This window comes from Manduca sexta, chromosome 23, assembly GCF_014839805.1.
Source record: "Manduca sexta isolate Smith_Timp_Sample1 chromosome 23, JHU_Msex_v1.0, whole genome shotgun sequence".
NCBI lineage: Eukaryota > Metazoa > Arthropoda > Insecta > Lepidoptera > Sphingidae > Manduca > Manduca sexta.
In genome coordinates, this window is record NC_051137.1 from 1,387,376 (window position 1) to 1,404,988 (window position 17,613).

At 39.5% G+C, this 17,613-nt stretch overlaps 1 protein-coding gene across 1 annotated transcript in view; it reads right to left on the minus strand.

Moving 5' to 3' along the window:
* The window catches only part of LOC115443171 (transmembrane protein KIAA1109 homolog), a 44,372-nt gene that overhangs the window by 26,717 nt on the left and 42 nt on the right, over positions 1–17,613 (minus strand). Inside the window, 19 exon segments of the mRNA XM_037441714.1 lie at positions 661–891; positions 1,108–1,237; positions 1,725–1,936; positions 2,233–2,436; positions 2,807–2,987; positions 3,385–3,530; positions 3,984–4,073; positions 5,465–5,518; positions 6,121–6,220; positions 6,583–6,708; positions 6,850–7,011; positions 7,410–7,590; positions 8,127–8,392; positions 8,532–8,621; positions 8,794–8,939; positions 9,036–14,159; positions 14,398–14,541; positions 17,035–17,156; positions 17,158–17,244. Coding sequence (XP_037297611.1) covers positions 661–891; positions 1,108–1,237; positions 1,725–1,936; positions 2,233–2,436; positions 2,807–2,987; positions 3,385–3,530; positions 3,984–4,073; positions 5,465–5,518; positions 6,121–6,220; positions 6,583–6,708; positions 6,850–7,011; positions 7,410–7,590; positions 8,127–8,392; positions 8,532–8,621; positions 8,794–8,939; positions 9,036–14,159; positions 14,398–14,541; positions 17,035–17,156; positions 17,158–17,244 — 7,796 coding nt within the window.

Sequence of the window (17,613 nt, forward strand, 5' to 3'; positions counted from 1 at the left end):
CAGGCAACGGAAGCTCTCAAAACTCATAATTTTCCCCGTTTTTGCAACATGTTTCATTACTGCTCCGTTCCTATTGGTCATAGCGTGATGATATATAACTTTGAGCACTCCACAAACAAAGGACTATTCAACACAAAAATATTTTTTCAGTTTGAATCGGTAGTTCCTGAGATTAGACATTACTGCTCCGCTCCTATTGAATATAGCGTGATGATATATAGCCTATAGCACTCCACGAACAAAGGGCTATCCAACGCAAAAAGAATTTTTCAGTTTGGACCGGTAGTTCCTGAGATTAGCCATTACTGCCCCGCTCCTATTGGGTATAGCGTGATGATATATAGCCTATAGCACTCCACGAACAAAGGGCTATCCAACGCAAAAAGAATTTTTTAGTTTGGACCGGTAGTTCCTGAGATTAGCGCGTTCAAACAAACAAACAAACAAACAAACAAACAAACTCTTCAGCTTTATATAATAGTATAGATTACAGATCTTTTAAGAAAAGCAAAATACAATATAAAAAAACGCCTCAAGCCGTGTTTTTAAAAGAATGCCAGAAAAAATATCGAAAAAAAAATGTATGCTCAAATATTTAACTTGTTTTGCTGACCGTACTTTTCTCCCCTCGAAATGTCACAAACTACATTGAATTTATACCTAGCTTGCCTTTCACGCTTTTGCCGGTAGAGCGTAGTTTCTGTGCGAAGGATTGCGGCCGAGGTCTCGCTGGCTGGCTCTCTATCTTCTGCTGACCCAGCGAGGGGGGCACCGCGGCCCCCGCCTCGCTCACGGCGGGGGGCATCATGTCCCACTTCTGGTCTAGGGTGGCGAACTGTGGATCCTTCTCGAGAGATGACACGCTGACTAAGTTTTCGCGGAAATCTGAAACTGTTGGAGAATCTTAGTGACATTGTCATCATATTAATTAAATTATCGATATTTGTTAATACCTTTATACCTAATAAAAAATCTTTTAATTATATGGGTCTTTTCATACACATTAAAATTTATAAGCAGAATTTTTAATGTACTATTTCATAGAAAAATCCTTCTTTTGCTATGGTATTTTCATCCTTATTCACATATCATTAAAAACCAAATTACCCGAGGAGGACGTGTGTTTGTTCTGCCGATGCGATATCTTGGTCTGGCTTCGGAGCTCGATCTGAGTGTCCTTCACGTTCTGGTACATGTTGCTGATCTGATGCAGAAGCCGGAGCAGCGGCATGTTCACCTGATGATAAGGAAATCTTCATAAATGTTTATCAAGAATGAGAAAATTTTAGCCGTAATCTGACTCGTTTGAAAGGCAAGACGCGTCATGGGAAATTCAGTTCTTTTGACGCAGTCAAGTCATAAAGTAGTCTATCCATATTGTCATCCACGTTTTCAATAATATACTTTTCAAAGAAGCAGAGGTAAACCCCACGTGACGACACAATGTAACTCTTCAAATAATGTTCCAATCGACAAGTCACTAGAATTATGCTGCTTTACATGACTTATTGGAATGTATGTCCAATGTCACTGTCATTGACTAAGTAATAAACTAGCTACGGAACAGTACGGCTGTTTAATTGCGTGTGACGTATCACTTATATTATCTGACTTCAAAACGAGACCCGTGAAAAGATGCCCCGTGCTAAATCTTGCAGCATTTCAACGCTGGCAGCTGCTTAGCCATGGCGAGCTTGGGGTCATCTAGCGTTTGCACCACTCACCTGCTGCGATATGAACCGCATGCTGATGTTGAAGTTGAGCACGGTGCTGATGTGCTTCTTGAGTTGTCCGCGCGAGATGTACAGCACGTTCTGCCGCTGGATCAGCTCGTCCACCGCCACGTCGGCCACCTTCTTCAGATCCACGTCGATTGATACTTTCTCGCAGAGGAACGCTGGAGTCTCCGATGGTATGTCGATGTGGTTTGGATTGCCTGTGGGATGAAGGAGCAAGATTTGAAGTAAAGATCATACTTATGCGGCAAGGATTATAAACTATATTCTTTATGGGTTAGATAGGGTTTCACACTATACACAAATTGTATGCCTATCCAATTAAATATCGATTTAATTGAATCGAAGAACATAACACACATCTCACTCATGTCTTTTATCCCAAGTGGTAGCCAGATAGCGCACCTACTTAGCATTACTCAAGTATTATAAAACTTTGCTGGCAGCAAGAAATGCTATTGTACTTTTCTGAAGTACAAGTACTAATGACGTGTACCTTTCCCCTTGGTGGCGGCGTGTCGTCGGTCCCTGGCGGCGAGGTCGCTGACGACGATGTCGATGCGGAACATGTCCATCCAGGCCAGCAGCGACAGCTTGGAGCCGAGCGACTCGAGCGCGGCGGCGGACGCGCCCCCGCCACTGCCACCACCGCCACCGCCGCCGCCGCTCTCGCCTGAACCGGCTTCTTTCTTAGACTCACCTGTACATATTGAAGAAGTCATTTTAAAAAGCTAATTAAATAATCAAAGTACAACTTATCAGTGAGTTATTCAACCGGGTCGCAGGAAGGATCTATAAATTCCGAACAAACATTCAATTTATCTAATTGTTCACTAGTCTAAATTTTTGTAACAACATTCTCGTGCTTCCTAATCACACTTCACGACTACAAACGATAAGTTACCCTTCCCAGTCGCTTTTTTATCTATCTCAAAAGTGGACCAATCAGAACAAAGTTATTTTTGACATACTTAATAATGAGTTATTTTAATTGTTTCATTCTTGAAATCAGATTGAAGATTGAGAGAGATTCCAGTTCCTGTAGAATTGTACAAAAACTCGTCACTTACCCTGCGTGACCTGATTGGGCGACACTCCCAAAGCGGACAGGAATGGCTGGAAGACCAGGTGAGCATCCAGCAGCATGAGCGAACCCTGCAAAGGGTACAGGCTGCACGCGGGCATCGCCGTGGCCATCGCGCGCGGGTTCATCTTAGATGGAGGGATGATCGGCTTCTTAGTTTTCGGCTCCTGAGATCAAAAGGGTTATAAATAGATGTATTCGATACAAAAAATATATGCAATCCAGTGTGAAGGTTGAAATTTTCCGAAAGGGAACCCACACAACATATAAGTACTAAAAATTTGCATACATGCGGTCTTTTTTTTATGATGCCAGTACAGGCAGACGAGCTAACGGCCCGCCTGATGCTAAGTGGATGGAAGCCGATAGAAGTCGGGTTATATGGGACCCTTCACCACTGATGCAATAATAATTAATGACAACATTAAGCGATATCGATAATTTAAATGTAGAAAAAGAGCTTATCAAATAACGATAATATTTCAAGACACAATTTCCCACATTTCTTTATAACGTACCTTTGAAGTTTGACGCATTTCATAAAAAACACATTCAAAATCTTACCACTTTGATTGGCTCCTGTTTGGCCATCCATTGGTACAGGTCTTCTCTGGCGCGATCATTCTTGATGTTCTCATCACTACCATGAGGTGAATAGAGCGATGGGTTCGACCCAACCGTAGGCAGGTCTTCTTTTAATGTGCCGTAATCTGGTAACATTAGTAAATGTTTGCACACGTTGGATATAAATACCTCAATACTATATGAAAAAAAAAACCTTAATAATTTTAAATCCAAGTTTAAATCCAAGGCATTAAATTTAACTGAATATTAATACTGTAATATCATCAAGATATTATACATTACAAATTAAAAATTCAATTGATACTTTTGGTCAGTTTTATACCTTAAAAGACCCGTAACCATCAAAATTTTATATATGTTTTAGCAATACCGACATCGAATATATCAATTTTAATTCTTAGGAAATAACGGATACTTGCTCTGATTCCAAACTTCTTGAAAACGAGCAAAATTCAATAGACATAGCATTCACATAATAGTTTCACACAACCAAAACAACTAGCAATGTAGCACATTCATTGCGCGATTATTTGACTTATGATTTCACACTCGCGATACACAACAAGCAATGTACTCACTAGCAATGGCATCGTCCTGGAACGGTGGTTTCCTCGTGAAGGGCAGCGAGGGGAACATGAGGCTCGCGCGACTGCTCTGCGCACCGCGCGCTGTTACGAGGACATGACGTTAGCACTACATGCGCACGGGCACGTTGTACGTACACGCGCACGTGACAAGGAAACGGATGTCTGTTATTGGGGGGTTATGGGGTATGACGAAGAGTTACGTTTCAAAATAGTTTGTATATATATTAAGTGATGTTATTTTAAGCTTTTAATTTGATCTATCTGAGTAAAGTAATTAATCGATATGAAATGTAAAGGTATTAAATGTCGCGATATCGATTCTCCGACCGAAAAAATATTTGTGAGACTTGCCAAAAATTTATTTCAGATCAAAATTATGTAGACCTGTAAGTTATTCGTGGTTATTAATCACGACATACTATTTCTAACGTAGTGTAGGTGCAGGCTTATCGATGTTAATTATTTAATATCGATAAAATTCCAAATTTTATGAATAGCGCTAACTAAAAATAAATAAAAATGTTCACTTGCATTATTCGTATTATATATTGCAGTATTCGTTTTTTTTTCCATGTTTATTATAAATTATTACCAACAACAGACATGCGATTCCCTAATTTGATGGCCATGTAAATGTTCATAAAATCATTTTATATACATTAATGCACTAATAGGTTGCTATTGCACACTCCAAGCCAAACATAGACAATAAGGAAATGATGGTAATTATCGAAAACAAGCGAAAAATGTGTCTAAATACAAAAAAAAATATGTAGAAGGGACATGAATATTTCTAGAACGATGGAAGAACAGTTATTGCAAAATTAAACATTCATAAGAAGAAATTTCCCAGGCTTAACAAATGAGGAAATGAAGTTTACATTCATGTAAAGAATAAGGCATACGTATTTGTTATAAAGGGATGTAGGTATTCATTCATCAAGATTCGATAATAAATCTATCATACAAAATTCATTCGACTATATTTTAACACAGGGTTGGCATAAAAACAAGGAAACGAATAGCAATATTTCAAGAATAAAGGAAATATTTTTCAGGTTTGTATAAATTAAAATTAGCTGCAACACAAAATTCGATAGCTGAAAATTCAAATTCGATAGCAACACATGCCAAAGAAACCAAACTCAAGAACACACACGCAAGTCGTTTAAAATAATTTAAAACAAACTGAAATTATAAATAATCAAAATCGTTATTATTTTTTTTAAACCATAACAAATATTTTAAACGACTTTGTTTAAAAAATATTGAGATTTTATGAGTTATAAAATAAAAAAAATATATTTTTTTACCTCCTTTAAATATTTTATACGAATGTTTTACTTTAAAATCTCAATATGCTAGCAAAAGACCTCTCTGACTACAAAACCAGCAAACAAGGACAGATAATCAAAAAAGGGATGGTGGCAGAATGTGCCTGTTTCCATGGTCAGTGGAAGGTCAGTACGAACCGGAGGGCGGCGTGGACGGGAACGAGTGCGGACGCGGGCTCGCCGTCTGCGCCGCTACACACCACACATCATACGTTACTATATCGATCTAAAGTATCGATAATCGATAATAACCATGTGGAAATCCCACAAGCATAGAGTTTTAATTTATTAATATACAGTTTACACATAGAGTATCTGACAGACTTTATCGTTATATTTAGTAGTATCGTCAGTTGCGATCGACCAGAAACGCTCATTAGTTTACACGCACAACAAACCTTTATCCCCGAAGGGGTAAGCAGAGGTGCAACCAGAACATCCACTTTTTGTCAAATTTATTCCTTTCCAACTACGTCACCCAAACAGTCTGATAAATTTCTCATATTAATTTAATGTTCGAATTTTTAAATTGCGTTAACTTAAACATCAAGGAAATTTTAAGGGTTATATATTATGCTCCATCTTACGTCAATCTATGTAGTCAAACATAAAACGAATTATTTTTAAAATGGAACTAAAATATTATCAATATACAATTAAAACTTTGTTTCACTCGATTTAACTCGATTAAACCATTGCCAATAATCGATTTGAACGCAAATATTTTATAACAAAGTTTCCACATATATCACACATAGTTTTCAATATCCCAATAAAATTGAAACAATATTTACCTGGAACTTCTGTTTTGTCGGCATCCATGTTCAGCAGAAGACAATTCTCGTCGAGTGCCTCGTTGTCGATTTGGTACTCTTGCCAACCTTCTACTGAATCCTAGAAGTAGATTTTTTTTTATTTATAAAATTTTACATATCGCATAATTGTAACGTACCGATGTCTATACATTTTAGGTATTAAAGAAAAACGAATATAGGAGGTCTTTATTAGAGCAACAGAAGCCAAAACTAAAAATTTTAGAATTTTCGCCTGTCTGTATGTTTGTACACTCATCATTATTGCTAGAAATCAAACTTTAAATATAGGCTCCATTTTATCCAGAGAAAATATAAAAAGGGTCTTTTATACCGGTTTTTTTTAATAAACACGAATTAATAGAAACACACTAAAAATATCCAGTACATATTTCATAAAAAAAAAACTGCAATTGATTTTGTTTTTTTTTTCGCTCAACTTACCTCCAATAATTCAGGTAACGCAAACGTAACATTGAGTGGCTTCATGACTTTGCTCTTGTAGTTGTGTTCCAACAACAGCGGCGTATACAGAATGTTCTTCCATTGGCGACTGAGGACTATCACGCCCTGTGAGAACAAATCAGTAAAAGAATTGGTTGAAACACCTTGAATTACAAAGTATTGTTTGATATTCCACTGCGCTCGCCATCCTGAGACATGAGATGTTAATTATTATGTCCAGTAGTTACACATATACAATCAACCTACCTGTCTCAAAGTAGAGAGGGACGGCAGATGTCGTTCAGCCAAGTCGGCCTGCACGGCGGCAGCGTCAGCTTGCAACGCGTAGCGCAACAGCACGGCGCACAGTTGCAGCGATGGTTCCTCGCGCAGTTGCTTCGCCATCGGCGTGTGACGACCGTACCGACTCTGAAATTACATTTTGTTACTATACTGGACTCAGTATGTGACCTATAAGTGACTCTAGTATACCGATATGGACAGTAAAATTGTAAAAAACCTTTTACTTGTAAACAAAAGCACTTTTATTTACAGTGAGTAATAAATATAAGTAACTCAAAAACGAATTTGGTTATGCTTTATAATAAGTCACAATACTGCTTAGATTTATTGGTTTCTCAAATGTATTTAACCACATTTTTATGTACTCATTTACTATCCATTAACACTATGTAGGAAACTTGTTTGAATATGCGAACAGTCTGTCACTATTGCACTCGCCTATCAATACTGTTGCCAACACATTACACTTGTGACGTCATTTGACTCCACTGAATTATTTAGCCAAAAAAAGGCACATCTCTCACCTTGGGTAAAGTATGATGTGGAGCCAGGTCCAACGCTGCCGCCATCAGACTGGCAGCGGTGGCGGTCAGCCGCCTGGCATACGCTCGGTACAGAGCGACCACTCTAATGCCGAGTCTGTTGCACGGGTTCATCCACGCGTTGATGGCAGGCGACGCCGTGCTGAGGAGGTTCCAGTCCAGTCTACCAAAAATAAATTATTACTTATCAGTAATTAGTCAACACCATAGAGATATTAAAGTCGCCATGTTCTTTGCGATGAGTCGAATTCTCGGGTTAGTCAGGATACATCTAGTAAAATTTCTTGCCACTCTGACGTTAAACAGCGCAAAAAGAGTTTTTTTTTTTTTTACGGGGTACTGCAATATGACCCCACTGCACCTGATGGTAAGTGGAGTGGGGTCCAATAGGATGTCGTCTGACCAGAGATGATTAATCCTCGACAATCGACACAATTATGCTGGCCTGTTGCAACCGGATATACACGGGCTGATCCCGGAACGAAACACACTTATATGGGCCACTATGATGAGTTTTAACACCTAAAATAACAATATTTCAAGCATTTTACAAAACAGTATATTTAGTGTCATAAGCTGTGATAATGTTAAAGGATTCAAAGGATACCCTATTTAGAAGATCGACATCATATCTGGACTGCACAACATTATCATTACAGTTTACAGTGCCAGTGTAAAAAAATATAAGAATTCACTTACCTTGTATAATCAATCTTCTTGGTTATAGGCGTGCGAGGAGGCGCGGCGAAGTTGAACCACACCACTTTCAAATCAATTGAACAAGAGGTTGTATTCCCATTATCCTTAATAGGCACCACAGTAGCATTACTATCATTGGACGGCTCATCAGGTCCCGGTGTGGACGGCTCCGGCGGCACGGGGGGTTGCTGAGTCGTTCCCAGGTTCGAGTGCTGGGTTTGGAATTGGAATCCCGCTTCCTGAACAACTCCTCTATACCAGAGGTCCTATGACTCTTCGTGGTCTTTTCCTTATCTGGCTTTAATTCTTCCGCGGACTTGACCGACTCCCTGCAGCTCTCGTTGTCGTTCCGTGGGGGTTTCTTCTCCTCGTTGGGTTTTGTGCGAGGGTGGAATGCTGGGACACCTTGATGCAGACGCCCTCGAGCCCGCACTCAAACATTATGTAGCCTATTGGAAGATCCTTCTGCGGTTCTTGGGCTCCGTTTTGACAACACTAGTGAAATAAACTAATTTATAGAGATGACATAAAGCTATTAAGAGAATACTTCAGAATACTTCAGCAATAAATGCATAGGTAAAAACAAGATAACAAAAATATTCTTACGACTGGATAACAAGCCGGAGGATCATGTATGATGGTTTTATTGATATGTATTAACACTTACCATTGACTCGCAGCCCTTCGCGCAAGAATCGACTTTGATGAACTTGAACGACACTTTGGAATGTTGGCACGGGATGCCGGTCACTGTCGCGTCCTTTAACTGGGAAGATTCGTTGCGTATGCGCCGAAGTTGACCGTGGACTTTACCTGCAGTAAAAAAACATTGGCACATTACGTACTTATTGGCACTTACTTAGAAATGTAGCAGGTTTTTGATTTTACATGTAATCAAAATGAAGTTACCGATATTCAATGTGATGGTGGTGTCCTCACACTGCTGCTGCGATGTCTCGATGTACACCGGCTCGCCCTTCTCCGGTCCACGCTTCCTCGCCGACTGCGCAGAGATCAACGCGCGCGGACCCTTCATTATACCGAAAGACTTCTTACTGCCCAGCGCACGTAACGTAGGCCGGTAGTACAACTGCACCGACTCCAACGTCTTCCTAGAACTCACATACTTCGCTATGATATTGTCTATGGACACACCAAACAGTGACACGCAAGTCAGGTCCTGAATATTGTCCAATGCAGAAAAAGATATCATGTCCTCCACTACCGACGATTGTATGAATATGATGTTCACTTTGGGCACAGTCACTGTCGCTTGAAGTTGGTCGCAAATGGTTTCCTCGTACACGTTGGAGTGCGGTATGGTTGCCAGTTTGCATTTGTCGTCCTTGTCTTGTATCACATTCGTCTGGTTACGACCCTCCATCTGCGGCAGCCAGTTGTGGATGTACTGCTTTTGTTTTAGAATGTTCGAGCTTTCCACTGAGGAAATGCAGAGTAGGCGTAAATGATTAATCACAGTTATCGGATGAATGTTCGCCAATACTGGTGTTAAAGACTCGACGAACTTCTGCGTACTTTCTAGAACGAGCGGTGTCAGCATCACGTCTATTTCGCCGCGTAACTTCACGAACAAACCGCTCTTGCTGTCGCTTGTGGTGGTTGCGGTCGATGTGGTACTCTTCTCCGTCGTGTTCTCCTGGTTGTCCTGCACGTTCTGCTGGACGTCCCACCAGCCTTGGGGATATGGATGCGCCTTAATTTGCGAGTTGAAATGCGGCGTCAAATTCGAGTATGGACCGTGCTGACCTTGATTATTATGAGGATCTTTCTTAGCGATGAGTTTCAGAATATTGATCTTGCCCATGGGTTCAAAGCTAGGCAAGTATCGTTGACCGACATAGACTAACGTACCGTCATCAGCTCTTTTGAATAGTGGTAGCGTGAATACGTCACTTCCGCTTGGCAGGGAACATGTATGCCAATTGCTACACTTATACTGAGGCAAGTTATGCATGTAACTGGCCATTAAGAGTGGGGAGTCTACTATTGGTTTGTTCGTCTGCATGTGAAGGTTCACTAATGTCATATCCTCCTGAGAAGATATCGCCGATATGAACGACGTCGACGATACGGACCCGCTCTCCGAATCAGGCTGTACTCCCGTGCTAAGATTGCTTATTGTGTCTGGCAGGTCCACCGCCTCTGATTTAGGCATAGTGGCGTTCCACTTCTCATTCGTTGTGATATCGTTAATCCCGAAGGAACTCTTGTCCTTCGGGTTGCTATGGCGACTGCCGAAGGAATGTTTCAGACTGGAAGAGCGACTTGGAAACATATCTTCATCAGCTGAAAAGAAAGCTTCAGAGTGGTTCTCGCTGTTGATAGACATAGTTCTCTGGACTTCCTGGGCCAAAGTATCTTCTTGAGGAGGCTGAGAGTTCAAGGAGTAATGCGACTCTGATACACCGACAACTCTTGCTGGTACTTTCGGCACTACAAAGGTCTCACTATCAGGGGGAACTGGCTTCTTGGTTGTTATGTTCGGATGCTCCTTGGCAACGCAACTTAAAGCCAATTTGGAGTCGGATACACTGCTTTCCATTTGAGGCACGTTCAATATCGTCTTATTTAATTTGGAGTCACTGTCGATCTTGGATGTTCCCAGAGGAACAGTGGAGTCAACCAACCGGGCGTAGGGAACATCGCTTTTAGTGCTCGACACTAGGATGTTATTACTACCTTTGTTCATGCTGGTGTACGAGAACCTCCTAGTTAAACTTCGACGCTCCACGCTTTGGGGAGACTTGTTCAGGTTCTGAGGTAGTGGTGATGGGATAAGAGTTGCCACGTTAGTGGGTTGCAAGCACACATTCAAAGTATTGTATGGTGGAGTGTGAAACACCAACTGGCCGGCATGTAGCAAGCTCTGTCCGTAGCCATATTCTCCTGGCGTATTTTCTATGATATTGAATATGGCAATATTTATACCCTCGTTTAAGTCGGTTGGGTTTGGTTTTAAGAAATTCGCACCATTTCTGTTGGAGCCAAAGAATGCGCATCCTCCAGTGCAGCCGCATTGCGAGGTCCTGCCTTCATTAGGCCACAAAAACCACAAGCGTTTCGTCTTATCGTCGTGCTGTTTTAAGAACTTTTGCTGGACTAGATGCAAGTTCTTCGGGGTCTGTGGTAATGATGAGGCAGCTTCTATCAACAGAGGGCCTAAAGCTACTGATCCAACCCCAACCCAGTTTTCACTTTCAGTCTGTTTAATATGACTACTGTTACTCCCGTTCGAATGATGGTGTGTGTTTGTCTGCATGTTAGTTTGGGTGTACAGTGCCATTTTTATATTAGGCAACAACCCAGTCACGCCAGTTCCAAACCCAGCTCCGTGGAGATTACAGAAGCTCAATCTTATTGGCGATATCCACGTCTGCAAGGTGGTGTTGGAATCAGCCACATAAATGTCGATGAGGTCGATGGCAACTCTAATCATCCTGTACTTAATCTCGTTGGCAGTGGGACATCGGTACTTCAAAGTCATATCTGTTTCTGAACACATATTGGTATTTAATCCATGGTGGCATTGCTTAGTTGGGTTTGGGGGTACCAACTCATTTTCGTTATCACAAATGAGAAGCAGGAATGTCTCTAGAGATGATATGATTTGGTACAGCTGCGGTAACGTCAGACGTCCAGTTAGCTGTCCTAATTGGAGTTCCATCATCCAAGCATATTCCACAGTATCTTCTTCAACAGTACGATTAGAGTCACTGAAAAACCCATTCCCTCGCAACTGGAACGAAGATAGCATTAAGTGGCCTTGATATAAGGGTCCAGAATTAGCTGGGTTTGGCCTTGACAAGTTATTTGACGAAACCAATATGGACGGACTGAGCAGCAACTGCAGTTTGGTCTCCCTGAAGCTTTTGTCCATTTCAAAACCAAATCTTTCTATGAGGACTACTGGACATGGTGGTTCGTTCTCACTGCAGTTCTTCACAAGATGCGCTTGGATATCATGAATTATTATTGATACTGTGACGTCCAGAGGTCTGTACCGCCTAGGGTCGAACGGACCTTTGCTGGTATCTGAAGTATCATCGATCGATATGTCTGTATGCTGGTTAATACTGCTCCTGTCATTCATCTTTGTAGTGTTCTCTGTTGTCCAATAAAACGTATCAATGTTGGGAGACCTCTGCATGTCCGTGAACGTCTGGTCTTCCCCGAATATGTTCTCTAGCAAGTTCATGAAGCTTGTGATGATAGTTCCGTAAGCCAACAGAATCGATGGCCCCACCTCAAGTTCCACGCTCACCTTGTCTGGTGGAAGAGTGGTCCTGTCAAATTTGTTCCCATCTATCGTCCAGTTGATCTGAGGCTGTTTCCTAATCCTCGGAATCCTCATTGGAGACAAGAGGATCTCCTCTTTCTCTGGAGTAGTGATATCTGCTTGTGGTTCGGGTCCCAATGGGGGAATCGGGTGGTAATTGTACCTAACACTTAAAGCAACGATTGGAACAGACCAGCAGTCTACCCAACCCTGGGATTTAACGCATTTTCTCCTCCATTTCGACGCCTTTAGCCTGCAGGGGACAAGCTTCATGTTTTTGTCAATGGACAAAAGTAGTAACCTTGAGGTATTCACTTCAGGCAAGTACAGGCTCATGTCAACAGCCTCGCCTTGAACCCAGATCTTCAATGGTATGACGTCAGGCAAGAAGTCGACAAAGGGGAGATCAAAAGATACGTCCAGAAGATCCCCACAAAATGCCACATGATTATTTTCTTGATTAGTAGAACTACAGTCTATCCAATTGTACTGATTGCTTACTGTTACAACCTCACACTCCTTCAGCAGAAGAGATATTTTCCATGTGTATGGGACGAAGTGGAGAATATCAGGCCGAGCTTTAGACGCCCAATCGTTTATGAGATCTTGAAAGAAGTCGATGTGGGTGTAGACAAGGTGAGTTGTGGCTTTGCATCCTGTTAAACCTAGCTGCCAGCATTGATGATGATTCCACACTAGAGGATAGTGGCACTTCACTGTGTACTCTAAGGTTTCGCTCTCCGCCAAACTTCTGTATTGCAGACTAGTGGTAGCTTCTAAATGCAAGAGTTGTCCTGTGATTTTAGTTGTATATCCATCTTGCAATACTATCCATGGAAGAGTTACTTCAAGATATGATCCAGCACCAATATTTATATGGACAGCATTAGTCTCTTTGTTTTTTGTGAAAAGGATATCGATAGTAGCTTCGTTTAAAGTCGATAATCGAATGTCGAACGACTGCATCTGCCTTCTATCACCCGGCTTAGGCTGTGGCGTCACTTCTAAATTTTTATAATTCGGTGGGAAGAAAAATTTGAACAAGTGATCTCTTTGCCGATCCGCCCAAGGTCCGTAACTGAAATCTGTGCCCTTTCCGCATTTGATGTCCACTCCCCAAATAGGTGGTGCTGATTCCACTATATCTCCATTTGCCAACTGCAGTAACACAGGTTGTTCTGGCACCAGACCTGGCTCATCCATGTAGAAGTACACCTCGATGTAATTCGAACTCATCACCACGAACCCTTCGCCCATATACCGCGGGGGTTCGTCTACCATGGACGTGTAATTCGGACTGGGCGCCAGCATGACTTTGCAGTTCTCCGCCTTAGCTTTTACAAAATGCATTAGGTGATCCAGGCTGGAGGCCGGGGGCTTTGTACTGTATACCAGGTGAGATTCCTCAATACTTATCGAAAGTGTCGTGGGGACTAGACGATTACCAAACACTATTCTGCCAGAGCAGATGTCTATTTTGATGACGGGGATAAGATCCCGCCAGGTCCTGGCCATCGCCGCCTCTGACCTGACGGTCTCCTGCGCCCGTCTTCTTTTCTCGTTTGCGTCGTTCATCGCTTTATCTCTGTCGGTCGAGTCGTCGTTGTTCTGCTGCTTGATGACGGAGTCGAGGCCGAACGTCTTTTCAAGCTCGTTATACAGGTCGCATCGATTGTAGAAGTGGAGTTCGAAACCGTTCAGCATTATAGATAGGCGGGTGTCGGAGTGTGATAGATCTGAAATAAATTATTTCTCAATAATTAAGGCGTATTCGTGAAATAAAATGTGCATAGTGACATCAGCAGACATTATTATACGCGAATTATACACATTTTTTTTATTATGTCATATAGAATAAGTAGTACCCAACAGTCTTAGATAACTACGAATATTTGTCAAATTTAATTAACTGCTTTTAAGGTCAGGTGATAATTTAGGAATTGGGCATCTAAAAAAAATATTTTTTTGGCATACCTTCTGAGACATCTTTGGGCACGTAAGACCGCCACCACCTGAATATGAGATATCCATCCTGAATGCGCAGCGTGTAGTCGTAGTTTATGTACACTATGTCCCGGAACATGATCTTCCCTGACAAGGCATTGAGAGTGAATGAACCTGAAAATGTGTTAGCATACAAAACCATATTATTTATGATTACACAAACTAGTCTCCTGATAGTATGTCTATGCAGCTCATAAAGATAAATAAACAGTATAATATATTTTAGAATTTTTAATTACAAAGCATTGCATTACACTACACTTTTTTCATCATCATGCAAAATATTGCATTATGATAAGAGCACTAACATTAGAACCAATAGGTTACACACCTAGTTGTGTATGTATGTGGTTAAAACTATTCTTGACCGCACAAAAACAAGACTATCAAATAGTACACAGTGTCTAATCAATCTCTGAGTAATTAACAACTTGACACTGAGAAAGTGCCATGCATGCACCCACATTTCTTAAAGATAGGAGGGTGCTGAAAAGAAGTCTGAAGTAACAAAGTGTTATAAGACCTGTTAATAATTCATATCCAGTCACTATGAGATTATGATAATATTATGAGGTTCTAAATACTGTTATTACATTAGAACTTTGTTTCATAGATGTGTTTATAAAAATCAAATTATAAATCTATAATCCATATTAAGCAGTTAGTCAATGTGGACTGCCAAAGTAATTAGATTGTACTAAGTGTGTAAACAAGGAATTGAAATAAAAGGAAATAATACAGGAATTTAACCACATCACAGCTTCTGTTATATTTATATTACTCACTAAACCACAATATTATAAGTGATGATTGAGAACATTATGTAACAGCATGTAGTTTATTATGCTTGCATAATTAATTTTTTTAGGAGAGAAATCTTGTATATTTAATTCGGTCCATGCTTGGAAACAGTTTTGGGACCATAAGTCTACATGTACTATGTTCATACTAAAGTATGCACTTAAATACTTTATATAAAACTAATGTACATATTTTAGTACCAATTTAAATCTTCTACAGGGTATATAAAAATAATTAAATTATGACTGCACAACAACAAAAGCTGATCGGTGAATTTGCAATCTCATGAATTAAAATAAATTTAAATTATTTCATCACAATCATACCCATCAGATAAGCTAGTCTAGACCTTCGCTAATTTAATTCTATAATAATTAGTATGCAAGTAACAGCAGACCAGCAAGGTGAAAGCATATATACTTTAAGTATGGAGTATCCATACACATTGTTTACCACTCTACTATATTAAGTTTTATTTCTGACTTTATTTAGGAGCATACAACATTAGTAGTAAAATAATATGAGCCCTGTATTATATATTGTCCCACTGCTGGGCCACTGGACCACTATACCACCGAAGAGTATACTATATATCATGGTAGTAAGATTCTGATAATACATTAATTTTAATTGAAGACACTAGTCTGTGTTAAAATAAACACATTATCTGCCATTTTTACAAAAACAATTATCTCAACAGTGGACCAATCAGAAGTTATATTCAACATGCTTACAAATGAGTTATTTTGGTTGGTTTATTCTCAGAATCAGATTGAAGATTGAAAACGGGATTGTTTGTAGAAAAAGGCTGTAAGTGAATTTTGGAACATATTTTTTGGAAAGTAAACACATGATAATATATTTACAAATATTATATTATGAAACCAATGAGCAAATTAAAACAATATGCAATTTCAAAAACTATTATTGTGTTCGTAAGATTCAAGGACAAACAAACAACAAAACCATAATTATTGGAACTCAATATGTTAACTGATAAGGTGCTGATAAGCTATATGAGAATGACATATATTTTATCAACATATCTATAATTATTGTAAATACAAATACGTGTATGATTGTAATGATCTATTATGATAATTAAAAATGTAATTATGCACCAAATGGCTTATAGATATACAAATGATAGATAAAGTGAAACTTTTGTATACTATAGTGTATTTTAGACTATAAATCTATAGTTATCAATAATATTATAAAGTAGGTTTGGTGATATGCATGTGCAATGTGTAAACATACTGTCCTACTTACTCATACCTTTATTATTTTTATCAATTCATTTACAAAAAATAACAGTGTTTCTATTAAATTAAATTAAATAGCCTTTTATTATTGAAACAGGACACATACAATTTTGCATGGTTGTTAAATTAAAAGTTCGAAAATAGATAATTTTTTTATATGATGTGCCTCATTTTGACTTGCCATGGGTCTCCTATTGGTAGTGACATTTCTATTAAGTGAATATAAAATTTTATATAAATAGTGTGCAAGTCACTGGCAATAGCAAGATGTAAATATGAAACTGAGATAGAATGTTTCATTTATATTCTTAGGATATGAAATGCACCAGTTCTTTCATTGAATACACTCTCCATTGATGAGTCATTCATTAATGTTAGTAGCCACTAATTGAAGCTAATAATATTATACAGTTCCTTAATTATTCTCAACTTGTACTAGAAAGTATAATGCGACGGGTATGAGATCTGTACACATGTTCACCTAGATATTGATTTGCAATGTATCAAGCTAATTTAATATAGCAAATAGTCTGTCACTCACCAATCTTGAAGTTCTCATCTTGGAAGTAGAACTTGTTGATGAGCCTGGTCAGTATGTATCCGAGGACACGGCTGTTGTAGTACGTTATATAAACTACCCAGAGGATAGCGGATATTAGAGACAAGGAGCAGGGCGAAGGTCCGGTCCATCGTTATATCCGCTATCGACGTCGTGTTCCATCTTTGGTCTAACGATCCGGTGAAATTATCCCTATACGCGCAAATCACACAAAAACATCAATAACACATAAAAAGAATTTGACGAAAATAAACATTCGATTTGGTCCGACGCAAATACCACTTTACTTACATGATGGAGAGTGTGTAACCTCACGGACACTTTTCACATTTTAAACACGCATTCAGTCACAATATTAGAAATGACACATATATTTCGAAACATTTTTATACAATATTTTTCTTATCAATAAATCGTAAATCACTTTCCGTCCCTTGTATAATTTTTTGACAGATAGAATAACGTTCCGATGCACGGATATTTTTATTAATTGTCTTTATGTGTCACAATGAGTAAAAGTCCGCATAAAATGATTCAAATTAATTTTCTGAGTAAAGTGAA